Source organism: Urocitellus parryii, chromosome 6 (assembly GCF_045843805.1).
Source record: "Urocitellus parryii isolate mUroPar1 chromosome 6, mUroPar1.hap1, whole genome shotgun sequence".
Taxonomy (NCBI): domain Eukaryota; kingdom Metazoa; phylum Chordata; class Mammalia; order Rodentia; family Sciuridae; genus Urocitellus; species Urocitellus parryii.
The window spans coordinates 175,956,894-175,973,901 of NC_135536.1; the positions used below are offsets into that span (position 1 = coordinate 175,956,894).

Sequence of the window (17,008 nt, forward strand, 5' to 3'; positions counted from 1 at the left end):
GTGTGTCAAATGTGTCAACAAGTACTCCACTCCCGAGGCCCTGGAGCACCACCTGCAGACCGCCACTCACAACTTCCCCTGCCCACACTGCCAGAAGGTGGGTACTGTCCCTCCCCCCCAGTGCTGGCCTTAGGGGTGGTGACAAGGGAGGTGGCGGGTGAACCTTTCTGTCTCTCCTCCACCTGGGGAAGTGCCAGGGGGTGCAGGGGGCCGACAGGCATCTGAGCGTGGCCTCCAGCTTCCCGATGTACCATCCTGTCGTCATCATTGGACCTTCTTGTTGGTGACTCTGGAAGTCCTTCCTAAAACCTGCTTCTATGCCATCAGACATCCAGGAAGTGTTTCCATTGTCCCCGGCTCAAGTGTCATGGTTGATTTGAATCAGTCCCTATATTGCAGTTATCCACCCAGCAGAAGCCTCTGTTAACCCGCGCCCCTGCCCCACCGCCCCCTTTTTTATTCCCCCTTTTAATTTATCTGTTGAGGACCTGGGCCGTTGTCCCTGTGGGGCTTCCTGCCATCTGGGTTTGCTGATCGTCCCCCTGGGTTGACGTCACCAGGTTCTACTCATGAGAGACAACCTTACATGCAGATTTTCCAGGACAGCCTTTTTTCCCTCCACTTTAGCCTTGTTCTAGATGTTTCTAATTACATACTTAACTTCAGAATTTGTGGTCTAAGCAAAAAGTATCATGAATTGAGAAAAAAGCACCTGCCGGGTGCCATTATTCTATCTGAATTGACCTACTTAGCCCTGGAGGGCAGATATACTCTTTCTGTACCCATTTTATAGGTGGGGAAACAAGACCCGGAGAGGCCACCTAGCTAGGAAGTGATGGGGCTCATGAGGGTGGGGCGCTGTGTCTGTGCCCTTGACCGTTTCTCCTAACCCAGTGAGTGAGTGAGTGAAGCCTTTCCTCTGTCTACAGGGAAAGGTCTGGGTTCCTGTGTTTTCTGGGTCTTTATTACCTTCCCATTCATTCCTTATCCGACAGTCGTTTGACCCGGGCTCTTTGCTGAGGAATGAAAGTCCCTCTCTGCCCTCCTAGAGTCCCCATGTAAGCCAGGGATCCTAGTCCAGTGGGTTAAATGCTGATTTTAAAACATGAGTGATCACCGGGAGGCAGGATCCTGCTTGGCACCAGGAATTCAGGGAAGGCTTGACAGCGGCACTGACATCTGAGTTGGGTCTTGAAGGATGAGTAGGAGTGTGTGAGACTAAGAGAGAAAGGCCCTCGGGTAGGAAGAACAGCCTGGGCAGAAACCCAGAGAAGGTGCATTTGGGGCTTGTCTCCTGGGTGAGTAGGGAAGCCCACAAGGAGCTGAGGGCTGGGTCTCCATTGGGGGTGGACACGAGGGGCTCGTGAGATCTGAAGGTGCGCGGGAAGGGGCCTTGGGAGGCAGCACTGAAGCCGCGCCCTCTGCCTCCAGGTGTTCCCCTGTGAACGCTATCTGCGGCGTCACCTGCCCACGCATGGCAGCGGAGGCAGGTTCAAGTGCCAGGTGTGCAAGAAGTTCTTCCGGAGGGAGCACTACCTCAAGCTGCACGCTCACATCCACTCAGGTGGGTACCTCGCCCCGCCCACTCCTGTCCAGGCCCCGCCCCTCCTCCCGCCCTGCGCCCGGCCTCCAGGCCACCAGCTCTCCCTCGTGAACCCTGGGTCCCCACCAGCACTAGAGCAGGGAGAAGCTCCTAGAGGCTGGTGGGGACCTTGGCTCTGCCCCGAGAGTCGGCTCCCGTAGACTGCTCCGGGACTCTAGAGCAAAATTCCCAGAATTCCCACCCAAATCTGGGCGAAACCCTCTCTCCTCAGTTGAGACATTGATTTTTTTTTTTTTTTTTTTAATCTTTAAATGTTATTTTCCCCCCACGGTCCCCAGGGCCTTGCGCTTGCTAGGCTAGTGCTCTATTACACGGACAATCAGTTTTCGAATTCTTTTTAGTAAAACATATTTTATATCACAACCCAGGAAATACATACATGCACATAGGATATATTGAAACCAAAGTTTCACAAAGCAATATTTTCAATTGTGTTCAATTTTTAAAATAACTACTAACTGGGCATGGCAGCATGTATCTGTAGTCCCAGCTACTTGGGAGTTTGTAAGATACTCCTAATCCCCTCCCTAAAAGTAACTGCTATTACTGTCTAGTTTGGGTCAATCTAGTTTTATTTATTTATTTATTTATTCATTCATTCATTCACTCATTCATTCCATTATAAAATAGTAGGGTTTATTTAAGTGAGAAGAAAAGAGCCAGAGTTCCCACAGGGTGAGAGAAGACCTAGTAGGGGCAGCCCTGGTTTTATTTTATATCTGTACAACATACTTGCTTACTTTTATGTAGGTGAACATAGAATATAATTTGGAACTCTGTGTCAGAATTCCTTGTTAATATAGCTGGCAGATGTTCCTGAATAGCAACTCTGTCTTCATAGTTGTATAGTATTCCTTTGTCGAGCAGAACAATGGGCAGGCCCTTCAGTTATTTTTCATGTTAGTTTGTAAGGTACACACGATGCTATGTGGGTCCTTTTGAAAACTTCAGGTATAGATCAGTAGCATATATTCCCAGCAGTGAAAGTGCTAGATTAAGGGCTGGGGTCGTGGCTCAGCGGTAGAGTGCTCACCTAGCACATGTGAGACCCTGGGTTCGATCCTCAGCACCACATATAAATAAATAAAATAAAGGTATTGTGTCCAACTACAGCTAAAAAATAAATATTAAAAAAAAAGAAAGTGCTAGATTAAAACATATGTGCAGGCTGGGTGTGGTCACACATTCCTGTAATCCCAGGGACTCCCCACTTAGGCAGGAGGATCATATGTTGGAGGCCAACCTCAACAACTTAGCAAGATCCTGTCTCAAAGATAAAAAAAAAAGTAAAAGTAAAAAAAGGGCTGGGGATGTAGCTCCATGGTAAAATGCCCTGGGTTCAATCCCCAGTAGCAATGAAAAATAAAAATAAAAATAAAATGTAAGTACAGTACTGAGTTTCTTCTTGGGATGATGGAAAAAGTTCTGGAGATGGATGGTCTTGATGGCTACATGACAATGCACATGTGCTTAATGCCATTGAACGACATGAATACTGAAAGATGGCTAAGATGGTAAGTTTTATGTTATATATTACCTTTAATAAAAAAGGAAAGTCTTAAGTATTGTAATTTTTGTTGTTGTTTTTTCATCCTCAGGATTGTACCCAGGGGTACTTAACACTGAGCCACATTCCCAGCCTTTTTTATTTTTTATTTTTGAGACAAGATTTTTGTCAGGAGCTGCCACTTTAGGAGCTGAGCACCCTTAGCCTTGAGCACTCACATCCACTGGTTTGCCCTGCACACACACACAAGTCCCGTAAGCACTTGCATTGAGGTGGATCTCAAAATTGGCAGAGGAATGAAGCTCTGGGAGTGGGCGTCACCCAGTGAGACTGAAACCCAATCCCTGGCCTCATGTGGGTGGAGCTTTCTTCCCCCCCAGTAAATAGGGCTGCGGGCAGGCGCTCTTCTGTCTGCCTCTCTTGCTTCCCTTGTGGGAGCTGGGGCCAAGGAGCCCTCACTGAACCCCAAGAAAAAGGTATTTTCTCTGTCTCTGTGTGATTATTCAGTGCCAACCCAGTTCACCTGCAGTGACCCTGACTGATTTAGTCACCTGTCGCAGCAGAATTTCACTAGATTGCCCAAGCTGGCCTCAGCCTCCATGTTAGCTGGGTTACAGGTGTGTACCACTGTACCCAGCTTCCCCTGGGGTTTTATGAGGCATAAGGATTATACTTTTTCCTAACAAGAAAGTGACTTTGTTAAACTACCTTATGGTTTTCCTCTGCCACTTTGGCTAAGGGATCTTTCCAGATAAGAAACGGAACACAGATTGACCTTAGTCTTTTTTTATTTTTTATTTTTTGGTACTGGGGATTGAGCTCAGGGGCACTTAACCACTGAGCCACCTCCCCAGCCCTATTTTGTATTTTATTTAGAGACAGGGTCTCACTGAGTTGCTTAGGGCCTCGCTTTTCCTGGGCTGGCTTTGAACTCACAATGCCCCTGCCTCAGCCTCCTGAGCCGCTGGGATTACAGGCATGCATGCACCACTGCACACCCTGCCGGCTGCAGACCATTCCATAGTAAGCACTAGAATTCCCGTAAGCACTTGCATTGAAGTTTTTCCAAAGCACTGTTCCTTCTGCGGGAGGACAGAGAGGACACAAGGGCAGGAAATCAAATCAGCCCCGGAATAGCCCTTTCCAAAGAGCAGCTTGTGACCGCACATGAGCTTTGTAGGCATCTCCCTTGGTGTCCTGAGGGCTCTGCAGCCATCAGGTGAGACACACCCCTCCACTGTCAGATAGGCTCAGCTTAGCAGCAGGAAGACCTGGGGCAGCTCAGGTGGGCTCTGGATTGCACTGCTGGCTGGAATCCTAGCTGCCCAGCCAGAGTGTGGACTGCGGGCTGGTCACCCTGGCCTTCTCTTTCCCAGCTGTTACACGGGGACAATAGTAGTCCTTACCTCAGGGATTTGATTGGATAAAGTATGAGTCTCCCTCTCCATTATGGACCCGATGGCCTTGACGCTGTGACCATCCACCGTGACTCAGGCACACCTTAGATTCATGCTGGACATTCTCTTCCTCTCGTACATGGCCAATCACCTGGTCATGGCTGCTGACCCCACTTCCCCGACCTGGCCTGTCCTCTGCCGCTTCCCTATTGCCCAGCCTCCACCCAGCCCGCACCCCGACTCCCCCGAGTCTGCTCTCCACACATAGCCAGAGGGCCCTGTCCCTCCTCTGCTCCGACCCTCTGCTGGCTTCTCATCCGGCTCAGAATGCAAGCCACGGTCCTACCTCAGCCGCCCAGGTCCTCCCATGAGGCCAGCTGCCTGGTGACCTCACCCATGCCCCTTCCTCCCCATGCGGGCCTCCGGGGGCTCCTCAGGAACCCCAGCATGCTTCTGCTTTCCATCTTGCCTGGATCCTTGCCTGCGTTTCCTTGGCAGCTCCCTGTCCCGGGGTCTCTCTTCCTGAGTTGCTGTATCAGAGGCGCCTCTCCCACCGGCCTGTCTAAAATAGTCCCTCGGAGGAGCCCTTGAGTCCAGGAGATCAGAGGCGTCTGGGCAATGCAGCGAGACCCCATCTTTAAAAAAAAAAAAAAAGAGGCCCCTCTTCTCCCTGGCAAAACAAAATGAAGAAATGAGAAGTTGTGTTTCCCAGCCCACCTCCGTGGCGGAGCTGCTGCCCTTAGAGGCTCAGTGGGGAGCCCTGGGACCCTCATTCTGGCGGGGTGTCTCCTGCAGGTGAGAAGCCCTACAAATGCCCTGTGTGCGAGTCCGCCTTCAACCGCAAGGACAAGCTGAAGAGGCACATGCTGATCCACGAGCCCTTCAAGAAATACAAATGTCCCTTCTCGTGAGTAGAGCTGCGGCAGGTGGCGGCAGGTGGTGGCGGAGTGCAGAGTCCCCACAGGGAGGACTGGACCTAAAGACCCCAGGCCCGCGGGCAGAAGGCCTCTCTCCTCGGGCCTGTCCTGCTCACTCCCCACTCTGCTTCCTTTCCCAGCCCTTAGGGCGAAAGGGTAGAAGGCCTCTCTCCCTCTGTCCTGTCCAGGGCCACTGGGGGGCCAGCAAGGGGGCTCCAAGCTTGCTGCGCTCCCCTGACTCATGGCTGTGGGTTCCAGGACACACACGGGCTGCAGCAAAGAGTTCAACCGGCCAGACAAGCTGAAGGCTCACATCCTGTCCCACTCAGGTAAGGGACCCACGGCCTGCCAGGCGGGCGGTTCAGCCCAAGCCCTGGGTGACCACGGCAGGAGGAGGAAAAGCAGACACACCCTCGAGGCCAACTGTCCCTGCCTGGTGGAGTCCAGCCAACCGACTTGCCCTCGTGGGCTGGAAGCCAGTCTGTGCTCGGAACCTGAGGGGTACAGACGAATCTCACAGCCCCCCCAGTCTGAGGGGGAGGAGGCCAGCCTGAGAAGGGACATTTGAATTGGAGTGGTGCCCGGTGTGAGGAGTGCGGATCAGGTGTGATCCAAGCTGTGGCGGGGAGGCTCCTGGGCTGGGCAGGGTCTTCAAACCACTCCTCGTTTCCCGGGGCTCCCTAGAGCAGCTCTCTGGGTTCCACCCACTGCTTAGTCTTGAAGAGGGGGTTTCACCTTGGCAGCCTTGACACCGTGGGCTGGGTAATTCTTTGTCGTGGGGTTGTCTTGTACCCTGATAGGTGTCTGTCCACTTGGTGTCAATGGCTTTCCCCCCAGTAGTGTGACTATCAGCCGTGTCTCCAGGCATGGCCCAGAGTCTCCTGGGGATGGGATGAAGTCACCCCTGGGTGAGAACCACTGGTCACAGACAGGACCCAGTGGCTAAAGAAACCCTGAAAACTGAGAGGAGTTGAAAGATCTGGGTTTGAATCAGGGCTGTCACTTTGCTGGTGGGTGGCCTCAGGCAAGTCACTGCCTCTCTGAGCCTCCATCCCAAGGAGGCTGCGGCGACCAAGGGCGTGTGCATGGACCAGGGTGAGCGGGAGCTGGGTTGACTGGAGGGTGATGTGGAAGCACCAGGGATTCATTCAGGAGTGCCTCGAGGCCTGACCCTGGCTCAGGTGTGGGTGGCATGGGGCATCAGACAGGCAGAACCCACCCAGCCCTCTTGGGAGACTTCCCAGTTAGTGGGGAGACCAAAAGTAAACAGTGAGCAAATAAATACAAAGCAGCAAAGCACACTGGGTGCAGGGAGGAGGGAAATAGGGCGGAGAGTGAAGGGTGTGGGGATGAGGGAGGTCCCTGGGAGCTGAGTCCCGAAGGATGAGAAGAGCCAGGAAATGGCTCTTTGGGAGAGGGGTCAACAGAGCTGACCTCACGGTGGGGGAGAAGGGGGTGGGAAGCTGTGCGCAGGGCCTGATTGGAGACAGGAGATGGGGCCGAGAGGTGAGGGGGCTGCCAGACAGCAGCGTGCTTTTTAGGGAACATAGGGAATCAGTGGGAGGTTTGGAACAGGGAACACCTTGCTCGTTTGTTTTGCAAAGACATTTCTAGCTCCCTGTAGTGAGGTAGACAGACCAGAGGAGGTAGCTGCCTCTGTCATCCAGGTGAGAGATCATGGTGACCTGCAAAGTTTACCAAGATTTAAGGATTAAGTGGACTGGTCCATGCAGAGGAAATGGCAAGTGCAAAGGCCCAGGGGCAGCAGCCAGCTTATTGCATTAAGGAAGTATGTGACTGGCACAGAGTGACTAGCTGGGAGGAGGTGGTGGGGGAGAGTGGAGGAAGCCAGGGCCAGATCCCGCAGGTACTGGTAGGCAGGACACTGAGTGTCATTCCTTGGGCAAAGTACCCATGCAGGGTGAGGGTCTGCTTCCTCAAACTGACTTGCCTCTGCCCCCTCAGGCATGAAGCTGCACAAATGCGCCCTGTGCAGCAAGTCCTTCAGCCGCCGTGCCCACCTCGCCGAGCACCAGCGCTCCCACACGGGCAACTACAAGTTCCGCTGCACCGGCTGTGCCAAGGGCTTTTCCCGCCACAAGTACCTCAAGGATCACCGCTGCCGCCTTGGCCCCCCAAAAGACAAGGACCTGCAAACCCGGCGGCCACCCCGGAGGAGGGCAGCTCCCCGTGGCAGCGGCAGCAGCAGTGGTGGGCACAAGGTGGTGGCCCCCTTGCAGGACCCGTTGGGGCTAGAGGAACTGAAGGATGCAGGGGCTGGGCCAGTGCCCGAGGCTGCCCCCGGCAAGCCACCCTTCTCGGAGCAGGATGCCGTGCTGTCCATTGTAGTGGGTGGCGCTGTGGGCGGGGACCCTGAGCTGGTAGTGCCAGGCCACGCTGAGGGGCTGGGCTCCAACCTGGCACTGGCAGAGCTGCAGGCGGGGGCCGAGGGCCCGTGTGCCATGCTCGCGGTACCTGTCTACATCCAGGCCTCGGAGTGAGGTGGATGCCTGTGGGCCCCGCGGCCCAGGCGGACCAGAGATCCTTCCAGGGGAAGTGAGCGTGGCAGAAGCCCTTTTGGAATGTAAGCCCGGGCCCCTGGCTGCCCTTCTGTGCCCCCAGTCTGCTGGAGGGCCCTGCAGCATCCTGGGATTCGTCCCCAGGACAGAGCTATGGCAAGAGAGAAGGCGGAGCCTGAGAAGCCCGGGCCTGGCTAAGCTAGGCGGGTGGTGAGACCACCTCCAAGGCAGACAGGGTGGCCCCAGCCACCCTTCTCCAGCCGCCTGGGATGGCCTCTCATCAAGCTTCTCTTCAGGAGACTGGACATGGTCAGAGTCCTTACCTAGTGGACCTTTTCCCTTAGGGTTCCTCACAGGGTCCCCAGAAAACTGTGTGAGGTAGGCATTTAGGAGGCACTTCAGTATGGCAGGTAGATGGCAGCTGTGAGCCAGATCTGGCTTCAAATCCAAGAGCTGCCAAGCACTCACTTTGTGACCTCAGTAAAGTCACTTCACTTCTCTGAGCCCCCTGTTCCTCATCCATACAGTGGGCTTGTGATGGTCCTACCTCCTGGGGTTGGTTTGGGGGTTCAGTATGGTGAAATGTGCAGATCGTCTGGTATGGTGTCCTCGCTGGGAAAGTACTCAATAAATGTTTCTGTCATATGTGTCCAATGGCTCAGACCCGAGCCTGGCAGTTCCTTTCTTAGCCTCTAGGTGACAGTCTTCTCCTCCAAAGCCTTGGGTCTGGGAAGCTGGCACATTGCAGCCACTGTGAGGTTATGAGGGAGGAATGTGTGTGCTCCCGGGATGGTTGTTACAGAGCCTGGTCTGGGCACACATCCTGGGGGAGGCTTATACTTGCTTGAGAAAAATTCAGGATCCCGGGCCTCGCCCCAGCCTTTCAGAACCAGGAATTCTGCCCAGAGCCGGGAGCCCATCCTGAGCAGACCCCTGCATGGCCAGCAACGCCAGCCTCTCCTGTCCCCTCTTCTTCCCTCCCCAGCTAGTACAGGTGCGAGACAGGAAGGAGGGAAGGGGCCTTGACCAGGTTTCCCATGTATCTTCAGGGCCCCTGGGCCACTTTGCCTTTGTTACAGGCGAGGAAGCTGAGCTTGGAGGGCGGCCAGGGCAGACACTGAGTTTCCTCGGAGGCCAGCGCGTCCCTCAGGCCCCAGTGTTGGCACCCAGGGCTGCAGCTCAGAGCCAGGCCCCATTTTTGGCATCCTTAGGCAGGAAGGGCGCAGTGTGTCAGCGGGGACAAAGCTGATGGTGATGGCTGTGAGCATTTCAGCCTGCAAGAGGCCAGATGAGGGACCAGTGGGGACAGGAAGTTTCAGAGGAGGTGACATCTGAGCTGGGCCCTTTGCAGAGGATGTTCTGCTGGATTGACAGATGGGGAAGAGCAAGGCGCGAGCCAAGACCTTGAGGGCTGGGGCTGACCAGAGTTGGACGGGGGTAGGCATAATCATATATATATATATATTTTTAATTAATATTATTTTATTTATTTATTTATTTGGTGGTGCTGGGGATTGAACCTCGGGCCCTGTGCATGCAAGGCAAGCTCTCTACCAACTGAGCTATATCCCCAGCCCCTAATTGCCGGTTCTTTAAACTGTCTCCCTGTGATGGATGCTGGCTAAGCTATTTTTACTTCACATTGCCTCAGCCTATCAGGTGAGTGCTATTACTTTCCACATTTTACAGTTGAGAAAGGAGGCCCTGAGAGACAAAATTCTTCACCCAAGCTCATGTAGATAGTGAGCTGCAGAGCTGGGGTTGGAACCAGGAGACCTGCCTCCACACCGGGCTCCTGGCCGCTTCGCTCTTTTGAAACATGAGTGGATGGCGAAGGAGAGCCTTGGATGTTGGGTTAAGAAATTTGGACTTCACTCTCTATAATGCAGGAGTCATGGGATGCAGCAAACAGGGTTTTAATTTGGAGCAATGACATTAATAGAACCATTTCTCTATTCTAGTACAACTTCTTCCTGTCAGCATACACATACACACACTTACTAGTGATCATGAAAACTAATAACACTTACTAGACACTTATCGCAGGGCTGGTATTATTCCAAGAACTTCGAGGCGTGTATTACTTTTTTTTTTCTTAGTCCTGGGGCTGGAACCCAGGGCCTCTACATGCTGGCAAGCGCTCTGCCACTGAGCCATAACACCAAGGTAGGTACTGCTTTTAGCCCCATTTTGCAGCCGAGATGAGGTAACAGGTGCGTCAAGGTTAAGCAGTCCAAGTATCACAGCAGGTAAGCTGCAGAAGCAGGCCACAGAATAAGGGAAATAACAAGGTCAGGTCTGATGTTTCACAGATGAAGAATTGGATGGGGGGACCGGGCTGGGACAGTATTGGGGTTCCCCTCCTTGAGTCCTTCCTAGGTTAACAGATGGGGAAGCTGAGACCCAGAGATGAGGAGGCCTTTGGGTAGGGTCACAGAGAATTGATGACAGGGACTCCAGAGTCCCCTTGGAGGGCCCCAAGATGTTGAGCCAGGCAGAGTGTGAAGAGAAGGTGGCCTAAGGGGTCCAGGGTCCCTCTCTCACTTCAGAAAGAGCACAGACTGTGGCATCAGGTTGAGCTGATTCTGCTGCTTCCAAGCTTTTTGGCTGTGGCAGGTCATTTCACCTCTGAGTCTCAGTCTCCTCATGTCCCTAAAAAGAATAATCAGGGGCTGGGGATGTGGCTCAAGCGGTAGCGTGCTCGCCTGGCATGTGTGCGGCCCAGGTTCGATCCTCAGCACCACATACCAACAAAGATGTTGTGTCCGCCGAAAACTGAAAAATAAATATTACAACAACAAAAAAAAGAATAATCATACCTCCCCAATGAGATTGATGCTGAAAGCAAAAATAACCCAAATGGGGAACAGACCTCAATGAATCAGCAAGCTTTCTTTATTAAACAGAAGAATGGCACATTCTCAGGTGAGAAAAATGTCTGGGATTTTTATAATGTTTATATATTTATTTTATAATGTTTAAATTCTTATTTCATAAGAAATAAGATTTGAATCATTTGCAAAGTTTGTGGGTTGGGCAGTCAGGGGGAACAGTTGCACAAGTTCAAAGCCTAAGTCAGGGAAACAGTTGCCAAAGTTCCATAACCACTGTGGCTGGGAAAGGGTGGAACTCCAGAGCCCAGGACCTGCTGTTTGCCTCCCCCCTCTCCCACCTCCCATGTCACACTGTTCTTCTTTTCTCCCTGAAGGTTGTTATTCCCCTTTTCCTCTGGGGATTTTCCGTATCCTTCAGATGTAACTCAGGGAAATAATCCAAACAAAGCAGAGACCACAAATTGGCAACTCGTGGATTGAATCCAGCCAACAGACAAATTGGCATTTATGATCTTTGGAAAAAAGTGAGCTTACACTTAAAAATAATGAAATTTGGATTGGGAGTGTAGGTCAGTGGTAGAGCACTTGCTTAGCATACTGTGTTGAGTCACAGTGTTGAGTCACCAGCACTATGAAAATAAATTAATAAAAATTATGAAGTTAAAAATATACTACAGGGCTGGGATTGTGGCTCAGTGGTAGAGCACTCACCTAGCATGTACAGGGCACTGGGTCCAATCCTCCAGCACCACATAGAAATAAAATAAAGGTATTCTGTCCAACTACAACTAAGACAAAATATTTTTAAAAAATACATACTGCAATGGCAAAATGTAAGATACATTTCTTCTGTGTCAGGAATAAGATAAGGATGCCTTTTCCCCCCCATGGGTTTGTTTTTGTTTTTGTAATTTCTTTCTAGTTGTAGATGGACACAATACCTTTATTTGTTTATTTAGTTTGTTTATTTGGTGCTGAGGATCGAACCCAGTGCCTCATGCATGCTAGGCAAGCGCTCTACCACTGAGCCACAGTCCCAGCCTCCAAGGATGCCTTCTATCATTATCCCAACATAGCATTGGAGGCCTGGCCACAGCAATAAGAGAAGAAAAAGATACAAGAATCAGAAAGGATAAGATAATAGCAAGGATGCTGAAATAGCTGATCAGTATATACAAATTTACTGTGCTCCTTTACTCTAGAGGCAAATTTAAAAATGTAATTAAATTAGGACATTTTAGCCAGGTGCAGTGGCACATAGCCTATAATCCCAGTGACTCAGGAGGATAAGGCAGAAGGATCACAAGTTCAGCCTTAGCAACGTGTAAGGCCCTAAGAAGTTGGTGAGATCCTGTCTTAAAATAAAACAGATAAAGAGGGCTGGGGACATGGTATGGCTCAGTAGTTAAGCTCCCCTGGGTTCAATTCCTAGTACCAAAAAAACAAAACAAAGAAAAAAAAACAAAAACCAAGTGGTGCATGTTAGGGTATCTGGTACAAATATCCACAAGAGAGACAGCTCTGAGTTCAGCAAAGGTTTATTGACAGAATATCTGCCAGGCTGCCCTTCTGTAAGGTGCAGCAGCCTGCTAGGAAAAAACTTCTTAACTCTGTAGTCAAATACAGTGGAGTAGTTAAAAAATAACCCGTCTGTGCTGTGATTGTTACTTGATGTCTTATCTGTGGTTTTGGTAGTTATGGACTCCTTTGGGGTGGGCCTAATGGGAAGGTCATGCCTGGGGGGGCAGGTGCTGAATTTCTAAATGGAGTCACTTTAGCCTAGGGACCTAAGTGCATACCTGTAATCCCAGTTTTTCAGAAGCCTGAAGCAGGAGGATGGTAACTTAGGTCAGCTGGGCAACTTAGCGAGAACTAGTCTCAAAAAACAAAAAGGATTGGGATGAAGCTCAGTGGTAGAGTGCTTGTCTAGCATGTACAAGATCCCGGGCTCAGTCCCCAGCAGTGCACAATAAATAAATGAAAAAGAAAATTGGTTAATCTGGTACGGTGTGGTAGTAGGTGGAGCCAATCTAGCTCAGTCCCTTTAGGTGGACAATTGCATTCCAGGTGGCCATCGTCCCTGTTCTTCCCTGCCGTCTTCCTGACATTGCGACTGAATGTCAGTCGCTATCTGCTATACTACAGAGAAGTATTTATAAGTTCCATGTCTCGCAAAAGTAGGAAAACAAGGTGGCCAGGAAGAGCCACGTGGTCTTCGACATTCCGTGCCCGGTTCACTCATCCATCTTGTTGTCTGGACTCTGTGGGTACGGGACTGGACCCCGGGACCTGCTTCCTTCCCTTCTTCCCCTGTGGTCCTCCATCACCCTCTGAGCTTGCTGGCCTCATTTTCTCTAGTAGCAAAAGTGGGGATACAGCTCAGCTGGTAGAGTGCTTGCCTCGCATGCCCAAGGCCCTGGGTTCAATCCCCAGAACCACACACACACACACACAAAGTGGGCGTTTCCATCATGGCTGACTTGCTGGAGTGGCTCTAGTGTCAATTTCAGCTTCTTTTTTTTTTCTTTCTTTCAACCCCTGAGTCACATCCCCAGACCTTTTCATTTTTCATTTTGAGACAGGCTTAAGTTGCTTAGGGCTTTACTAATTGCTGAGGTTACCCTTGAGCTTGGAATCCTCCTGCCTCAGCCTCCTGAGTCACAGGATTACAGGCTGCACCACCACACCTGGCTCCTTCAGTGGCTTCTGATCTCTCCCAACATTTCCCCCATAGATTGCAAGGTTCTACCTGACATGGCCTCTACTAACTCTTCAACCTTGTCTCCCACCACGCTCTCCTCTCCCTCCACTCTAACCACATCTATCTTCTTGCCCTTCTACAAGTACATAAATTAATTCCTGCCTCAGGTCCTTTGCACTTGTTATTCCCTTTGTCTAGAATTTTCTTCCTATGGATTTTCATTTTGCAAGCCCCACTCCCTTTGTTCACAGTTGTTCAGAGTCATTTCCTCAGAGTGGCATTTCTCAGTGGATCTATTTAAAACAGCCTGGCCGCGGGCTGGGGATGTGGCTCAGGGCTGGGGATGTGTCTCAAGCGGTAGAGCACTCGCCTGGCATGCGTGCGGTCCGGGTTTGATCCTCAGCACCACATACAAACAAGGATGTTGTGTCCGCCAAAAACTAAAAAATAAATAAATAAATATTTGAAAATTAAAAAAAAAAAAATAGCCTGGCCTCCAAAGTTCTCCTAGTTCCTTGTCCTGTTTTATCTTTATTCATCACCCTTGACATCACATTAGACAGTTCTTTATAGTCTATTGTCATTACAAACAAAAGTTCCACAAAGGCAAGGCTTTGGCCTCTTGTGTGCACAGGTCCATTCACAGTGCCTAGGAGTGCCCAGGAATTGTTCAACCAGTATTTGTTGTCGGAAGAACAAGAGCACTTGAGAAAACAAGGCACACCTGGCCCATCCTCTTTCCCACGGAAGGGAAACAAGGTGCGTTTTCCCCAGTGAGAGCCTGCATGTAGGCTGAGACACCCCTGGCCCCAAATCCTGGGAGATAATGTTGATAAAACTGAAGACAGAGAAAGAATCTGATGAGACAGTGGCTGGGAGGTTTCAGTTGACAGAGCAGGTGTCCCTGTGGACCAGGAAAACAGGTCATACCAGTTTGCCTGCCTGGGGAGGAAGGAGTGGAGGTGGCAGCTGCAGGTTGTCCCAGCCCCCATGGCAGCCAGAGAAGCCAGCCAGTGAGTGAGGGCCTGGCTTCCCAGGACCTGAGAGGGGTGACCAGGGAGGCTAGCACCACCTCTGAGTTAAGGGTCTGATACTTGCCCCGGGTGCTCGGAGTATACTTAGACGCAGAGCCCAGGGCTGGTGGCCAAAGGCCAGCTTTAGGCTGTGGGTCCTTTGTAGAGTCACAGAAAATAAATTGGGCCCCAGAGAGAGCAGGGTCTTGTCTAAAGTCTCATTGTGGCAAGGTTGCCCCCTAGGTCACTGCTACCTTGGTCCTTTAATAAATTCATTTAACAAGTATTTGTTGAGCACCTACTATGTGCCAGGCATAGTTCTAGGCATTTAAAGGACATCATAAACAATGATCTGTGATGATCCCTTGTGGAGAGAGCAGAAGTCAAGCAGCAAAGTGAACCATGTAATGTGTTGGCAGCCATTAAGTACCGGAAAAGAAAAAAACAGGAGAAGTTTGGGGAGCATGGGGCTGGGGCAGGCGTGTTCCAGGAGCAGCAGAGTGGCCAATGTGTCTGGAATGACGTGTGAAAAAGGAAGATGGAGCCAGGTGTGGTGGTGCTCGCCTAGAATCTCAGCAGCTTGGGAGACTGAGGCAGGAGGATTGTGAGTTCAAAGCCAGGCTCAGCAACTTAGGGATGGCCTAAGCAACACAGTGAGACCCTAAAAAAAAAAAAATGGCTAGGGGTTTTGGCTCAGTGGTTAAGTGCCCCTGGGTTCAATCCCTAGCAGGGGAGGGGTCAGGAGGAACATGACACATCATAGAGGGACATTGAAAGGTCTTTGACTCTTACTCTTGATGGGACATGGAGAGCTGTTGGAGGGTTGTGGGCAGTGTATTTGATTGCATCTGACATTTTAAAAAATTTTTTATTTTTTATTTTTTTTAACTTTTTAAATTTTTAAAATTTGTTTAATTAATTAGTTATACATGACAGTAGAATGCACTTATACTTTGATATATCTTACATAGATGGGATATAATTTCTTATTTTTCTTTTTTTTTCTTTATTTAATATTTATTTTTTAGTTCTCGGCGGACACAACATCTTTGTTTGTATGTGGTGCTGAGGATCGAACCCGGGCCGCACGCATGCCAGGCGAGCGCGCTACCGCTTGAGCCACATCCCCAGCCCCCAATTTCTCATTTTTCTGAGTATACATATTGTAGAATCACATTGGTCATACAGTCACATAAAGCAATAATGTCTGTTTCATTCTACTATCTTTCTTTTTTTAAAAAAAGAGAGAGAATTTTTTAATATTTATTTTTATATGGTGCTGAGGATTGAACCCAGCGCCCCGTGCATGCCAGGCGAGTGCGCTACCACTTGAGCCACATCCCCAGCCCTCTACTATCTTTCTTATCCCCACATCCCCTGCCTCCCCCTCCTTTCACTTCCCTCTACCTAATCTAAGGTAATGCTATTCTTTTTTTCTTTTTTTTGCATTGCAATTCTTAATACACATATATACCACAATTTTTGTATCTCTGTATATAAAGTATGTTGACACCCAATTCAAGTCTTCATACATGTACTTTGTATAATGATGTCCATCACATTCCACCATCCTTGCTACTCCCCTGCCTCCTCCCTTTCCCTCCCACCCTGCATCTGACATAATTTTTAAAGGACTTTTTTGGTTGCCACGTAGAGGGTGGAAGAGGCAAGGAAGGCCAGTGGTAAAGTGTATGAGGCTCCCATAGCTGCTGTAACAAGTTACCAAACACATAAAACCACACAAATTCATGATCTTACAGGAATGGGAATCAGAAGTCTGTACTTACCAGGTGGCAGGCAGGGCTGTGTTCCTCCCTCCTAGAGGCTGTGGGGGAGGTGAGGACAATCTGCTCCATTGCCTTTTCCAGCAGGTAGAAATCACCTACATTCCTTGCTTTGTGGCCCTGTTATCTAGCTTCAGAGCAGGCAGGGTAGCATCTGGCAGTCTTTCTCTCACCCTGACTGAGGGATATGGAAAACAGCAGCCCCCAGGGAAAAGGGGGAACAAGAACCCCCAGGGACGGGTCCTGGGGAGGAAGGAAAACAGTAGGCTTTGGACTTTCACAAAGGATCAACTGCCCAAGGACACAGGCTGCCCAAGGACACAGGCTGCCCAATGACAGATGCTGCTATGATTCAAGTCTCACTTAAATCCTATAAAAATCAGACCCTTCTTGTAACCAGTTGTCATCTTTCCTGAAAATGTGCCCCTCTGGTGCTTAATCCTGCTGCTTGCTAATAAAAGGCATTGTCCATCTGTTGAGGTCTGTCCCCATTTGGGTTATTTTTGCTTTCATTGACCCTCCTGCTTCCTTCTTATGATTACATCATATCCAGCCAGGTACCCTAGAATATTCTCCCTGTCTCAGGCCCTGCAAAGTCCACTTAAGGGGACAATCTGGGGAAAGGACATGGACAACTTTGGAAGACTCTTATTCTGCCCTCAACAAGAGACTCCTGCAATAGTCCAGGCAAAAGAGATGGTGACCTGGACCGAAGGGACAGTTGTGAAGATGG

At 50.3% G+C, this 17,008-nt stretch overlaps 1 protein-coding gene across 3 annotated transcripts in view; it reads left to right on the forward strand.

Moving 5' to 3' along the window:
* Window positions 1-8,568, forward strand: part of Znf341 (zinc finger protein 341) — a 43,957-nt gene extending 35,389 nt beyond the window's left edge. For all 3 annotated transcript variants that reach the window (XM_026383222.2, XM_077799708.1, XM_026383223.2), the window contains 5 exons: window positions 1-97; window positions 1,432-1,564; window positions 5,303-5,414; window positions 5,683-5,753; window positions 7,390-8,568. In XM_026383222.2, coding sequence (XP_026239007.2) covers window positions 1-97; window positions 1,432-1,564; window positions 5,303-5,414; window positions 5,683-5,753; window positions 7,390-7,925 — 949 coding nt within the window. In that variant the 3' untranslated portion in view covers window positions 7,926-8,568. The remainder of the gene's footprint in view (window positions 98-1,431; window positions 1,565-5,302; window positions 5,415-5,682; window positions 5,754-7,389) is intronic.
* The last annotated feature ends 8,440 nt before the right edge of the window (window positions 8,569-17,008 follow it).